Raw genomic sequence first — 5,429 nt, forward strand, 5'->3', positions numbered from 1 at the left:
AGGGGGGTTCAACAACTGTAACATCGGTATCGATTGGAGTTTTGTACTTGGTAGCCTGCTGGATGAACATATCAGTAATTTCGTGCTTGTCAAGGCTGAGAAACATCTGAGTCTCCTCGGAGAAAGCGTCCAATTTGCGGCGCGGGTCCAGAATGGCAGCACACATGTATACTGGTTTAAGACCAGCTGCTTTTTGGTAATCGGTAAGCTTTTTGAGCATCGGTTCGAGCATAGGAATGATGGCCTGATTTGAATAATCGGATTTGGCCTAAGAGTGTGATACTATCAGTAAGCTAAGTAGATGAAAGATTATCAACTGTAAATAACACTGACCTTGTGTAGCTTTTCGATGAGCCACTCAAATGTTGGCATGGCATCGGCAAAGGTTGGATATGAAGACGCACTGATGATTTTGGTAGCGCGCTCGAAAGGTTTCAAAAAGACTACCATGTGCTCGATTACTTGCCATTCGGTTTTGGTGAGTAGGTATTTTCTCAAGTCCGGATCGGTTTCACACTTGAACTTGACCACAGTCTTGAGATGAACAAATCGTTCGAGTTGATAGTATCTTGAGTTCCATCGAGTGGAAACATCAATGATCAGTCCAAGAGGTTTCATAATACCAGGTGTGGTTGAAGCCAAGCTCTTCCAATCACGAAGCCGTTCAGGTGAATTTCTGACCAGCTTGGTCAGTTTATCAATCTTTGACAATGCTCCTCGTGGATCTTCAACTTCGGGTGTATCAACAAGATGAGAAAGGGTGTTGGGGAGGGGGGTAGCAATTGTTGATAGATGCTTTGAAAAGACCGCCATGCCTGCTTGTGCCACCAGGTTGATAACATGTGCTAAGCAGCCAATAAGGTTTGTTTTAGCTTGAAATTGGGGGACTTTAGATTCGAGTTGGACAGCCATGGTGCCATTGTTGGATGCGTTGTCGGCAGTGATACAGAAAAAGTGATCGGTTATGTTGTAAGATTCAAGGATATCGTGAAGGTGCTCTGCTAAGTTGACTCCACTATGAGAGCCAATTATTTGTTTCATCGCAATGATGGCCTCATGTGTTTTGAATTTTTTATCGATCCAGTGAGCAGTAACCCCAAATATCGACTGGCCGTTGGTAGAAGTCCAGGTGTCGCCAGTCAAGCTGATAGATGGTTCTGTAGACAAAATCTCGATCATATCTTTGCGAGTATTCCGAAAATGGTCCATGAGATTTTCTGCCAGTGCGGTGGATTTAATCATATATGGAATGACTGCTGGATTGCACAACTCTACAAAGTTCCGGAAAGCTGGGGCATCAACTGCAGTAAAAGGAAGCTCTTCCTCAACAACAAGGCATATAAGAGCTGCTTTCACTGATTGTTGATTGACCGGGCCACGCTGGAGAACAGTTGTGAAGACAGACCTGTCAGTTTATATGCATAACAAGACCGGTGGCATAAAATATAAGAACACGTACATATTCCAGCGCTCCCCTTTGAATGAAATTTCTCATGATCCCTGAGTCAGGAGGGGGGGCATCTGAAGTTATGTTATGTTTTTTTTGGAGGTGGCGACTAAGTGCTTTGGTGGACCCGGTTTTGTCAGGTGTCATGAGAGTACCACAGATCCTTCCATCAGCGTAAGGGAGTATTGCTTGACAAACATGCTTTTTAGAGCCTTGAACATCCATGGTCTTGAAGTGGGACCACACCCATGAGCGCTTGCCATTGGCCTTCTCGGAGTCCGGATTTGAAGCTTCTGAACCTGAATCAGAAGTCAAGAGACGCCTGGCTGGAGCAAGTGGTGATGTCAGAGCGGCAGATGATAAAGCTGATTTGGGTGATGGGACAATTGATGATCTTGGGCGATGTCGTGGGGTGGATGCCATGGTGTTTAATGAGAGTAAGAAAAATTTTGATTTGCAATTCGAAGAAGATTTTACATGTCACACCACTAGATCTACCCCGTTTTTTAATTGAAATATCGGGTTTGGGCGAGGCGCGTGCGCTCTCGTCGTGGCGGCTTCGGCCAGCTCTAAAAGGCTTCGGGCCTACCGGGTCAGAGCCTTAAGGGTGGAGGAGAAACCTCAAAACCCGAAACACACACTCTGTATTGCCCCATACAGATACTCGGTTTTCGAGTATGTACCTGCGGCGGGCTGCGTCGGACTGCTCACATGCACTCGGATTCCATATGTACGCTCGCAATTATTCCCCCTTCGAATTCTCTGATTGAGACACCGAACCGTCATCTTCCCACTCATCAGTCAACTTCCTTCTTCCGACATCCAGGGGCCGAAATGATAGATTTAGGTGATCTAGCCACTTTGGCTCCGAGTCTCCCAGACGTATATTTGCTCGTCAATCCTTCGCTTACTTTCCCGGTCGGCTTTGGTTCCAGATGATGCTATCGACAAGCTAAGAAAATGTCAACATCTACCTGAGCATGATATCAAATGTTTGTGCGACATTGTGCGATCTATTCTGATGGAAGAGTCCAACGTCCAGCCGGTCGCCTCTCCCGTGACGGTCTGCGGTGATATCCACGGCCAGTTATGGGACATGATTGAGATGTTTCGGGTCGGAGGACAGCCGGGCGAAACTAATTATGTTTTGATGGTAGGCCTTCCTAGCTAAACTTCCACGTCAGCAATACGCTCGGTACATATCGCTGACCTCGATGACCTGCCACCGAAGGGGGATTTTGTCGATCGCGGCCATTTCTCTTTGGAGACTTTTTCGTTGTTATTGACATATAAAGCAAGGTAGTTGCTGCAATTCTTTTGAGGTAGCCTTTTTGAGATCCCTAGTGAACTTGATATACATAGGTATCCGGACAGAATCACCTTGCTTCGTGGCAACCACGAATCCCGCTCAATAACACAGGTGTATGGCTTCTATGGTATTTGACACGACTATTCGTCAATTTAGCTCGCCCTTCCATGACGTGACGACCGACTACTACTGAAGCTCATTGATGATGCACATCTTTTCACACTGCTGTTACCCCGTGATATTTCGCTGCTGCGAAATGGAATTTAGATGAATGCCACCGGAAGTATGGTAACGCTAACGTTTGGAAGGCCTGCTGTAATGTATTTGACTGCCTGAATTTGGCCGCGGTCCGTCGCTCTCCTTTGCATGTGCATGAGGATATCTTCTCACGCAAAATCTGGGAAAAAGATAATCGACTCCACGATATTATGTGTGCACGGCGGCCTTTCCCCCGAGATTCGTACACTCGATCAGATCAGAGTACTAAGCCGGGCGCAAGAAATACCGCACGCGGGTGCTTTTTGTGGTAAATACAGTGATACTTTTTCTTGGGGCAGTCTTGAATGGGCTGATGATTGTAAGCTGGTCCAGACCTGATGTGGTCTGACCCAGATGACATCGTGGGTGGTAACTGGTCGGTTTCCCCCCGAGGCGCAGGTTGGCTGTTTGGTGCGAAGATTGCTCAGGAAGTGAGTTCGGCCTCTTGGGCATTCCTAAACTCTGCGGTACTGGTCACGTCTGATATATTCAGTTCAACCATGCCAACGCTATTGGCTTAATCGCTCGAGCCCATCAACTGGTGCAGGAAGGGTACAAGTACATGTTTGCACCCGAGGACAACCTAGTCACGGTCTGGTCCGCACCGAATTATTGCTATCGTTGTGGTAACGTGGCTAGTGTTATGTGCGTGGATGCAGGCGGAGCTGTCAACAAGCAAACAAGTTTTAAACTTTTCACGGCGGGTGAGACTCCGTTGTTTTTTTGCCAATGCTTGACTGCTGAGGCGACTCCTCCCTGGCTTACGTCTCACTGAATAGCTGCTACTATGCTTCCACCGTTTACAGTGCCCAACCAGACTCGTGTACCCACGGACAAAGCAGGAACATCACAATATTTTCTGTAGTGAAGTTACCTCCCACACGGCACTGGGGATGAATTATTCATGAGGATGGCCTGTCGGAATGCCAGCGTTCCTGACTCGGGCAACTGACATGAACCCAAGGCCGCTTGCAACTCAAATGATCTATGAATGTTTTGAATGTTAAAACTTGATCTCAGGAAGACTTCTGTTAAGCCAGCTATCAATATTCCAATGAATAAAACAGTAAAAGTACCTTTGTTCCTATTTCCTCCTATCGTTTCACTAGAGCTCTCGAATTAACAAAACCCAATCGATGCTCAAAAATCTGTTGACCTTGACATTCAATTTGTGTGCTTTGAATTGCTCTGGTTGTTCTTATCCTAAATGTCTACCTGTAAAAACCTGCATGAGGCACTTCAACTGTTGTAGCAACACAAAAACCCCGCCGCTGTGAAGTGGGGCAGTGCGGTAGTGGAGCTGGGGTTGCGCCGCAGGCTAAGTCTGACAATACCTCACCAGGGTGACCCTGCTCCACAGCGTGGTTTTGACTGAGGTATGACCTGATAACTTTTATAGAAGTTCAATCAGGTCTTTGCTCAGGAAACACTTGAGAGCAAAATGGAAAGGACTCAAACCTTTTATAGAAGTTCAATCAGAACTTTACTCAGGAAATACATCTGTACGTGAAATTTGCGTCATGTGCGCAAAATTTCATTGGACTTTGGTTGCCACACCATTAACTTATACAGCCAATTATATAGGACCTGTAACTACCCTGGAGTTTGCATTACGTTAGACAGCCTTGGGGGCAACCCTATGTATTGGTCCCCCAAGGTCTGGACATCACCCATGATTTCCCCAGCCACACCTTCACTGTCTCTTGCTTGCTCCCAAATCTCTGGAGCTTCCAATCCTGGTCATTTGATTCTGGTCCAGTAGTCCTCCTTGTTGGTTCTCAGCCAATTTGTCTAGCCATGTACCTAATCACCTTTCTAACTTGCAAAACCTTGGAGCATTTGACTAAGGTAAGATTCTCCTGCTTGTCTCTTCTCAGCTCCACCATAGCACTGCCAACATAGATGCCTTGGGTTGAGAAATCCAAGGCATTAATGGAGGCAAATCCTTGGACAGACCTTGTCCAGGGTTTCTATCCAAGGTATCCTTTTGCGCTGAGAATTACCCTGGATCAAAACCTTGGGAAGCTTCTGTCCAAGGATTGGCATCCAAGGATACCTCAGATTGAAAAATACAAGGTAAATATGTTGGCAGGGTAGCTGACCACCTTGGCATAGTTCCAGAAATGAGGGTTCAACCTGTGTGGCCCGGAAAATACAATGTCAGCACAGAGGTTTTAGCTGTCCAGCGTGAAGGGAAGACATTCAAAAAGGTTGGATCACTATTAAAGTCAACTGTTAGTCCACGCACCATCTTGAAATGACATGTGCTTCATCAACAAACGGTGTCTGTTGTCTAGAACCCTGCCAAAAACAATCAACTTGGGAGGCACACCAAGCTGTCAGATGAAGACTGGGACTTCATGCTGGAATTACTGAATGGTAATTACCTAGACCAATATCGACATGTGGTCTACC

General features: G+C 46.4%; 1 protein-coding gene across 1 annotated transcript; it reads left to right on the plus strand.

Annotated features, from left to right (window-relative positions):
* Nucleotides 1-2,158: 2,158 nt before the first annotated feature.
* MELLADRAFT_91910 (uncharacterized protein) lies at nt 2,159-3,879 on the plus strand (the record flags this gene model as incomplete). The annotated part of the gene is made up of 9 exons (XM_007414928.1): nt 2,159-2,294; nt 2,383-2,600; nt 2,679-2,746; nt 2,810-2,883; nt 3,024-3,103; nt 3,165-3,282; nt 3,348-3,445; nt 3,508-3,718; nt 3,821-3,879. The coding sequence occupies 9 exons, from the start codon at nt 2,159-2,161 to the stop codon at nt 3,877-3,879; spliced, it is 1,062 nt and encodes a 353-aa protein (XP_007414990.1).
* Between the last annotated feature and the right edge of the window lie 1,550 nt (nt 3,880-5,429).

Source organism: Melampsora larici-populina, assembly GCF_000204055.1.
Source record: "Melampsora larici-populina 98AG31 unplaced genomic scaffold MELLAscaffold_47, whole genome shotgun sequence".
In the NCBI taxonomy this organism is placed as follows: domain Eukaryota; kingdom Fungi; phylum Basidiomycota; class Pucciniomycetes; order Pucciniales; family Melampsoraceae; genus Melampsora; species Melampsora laricis-populina.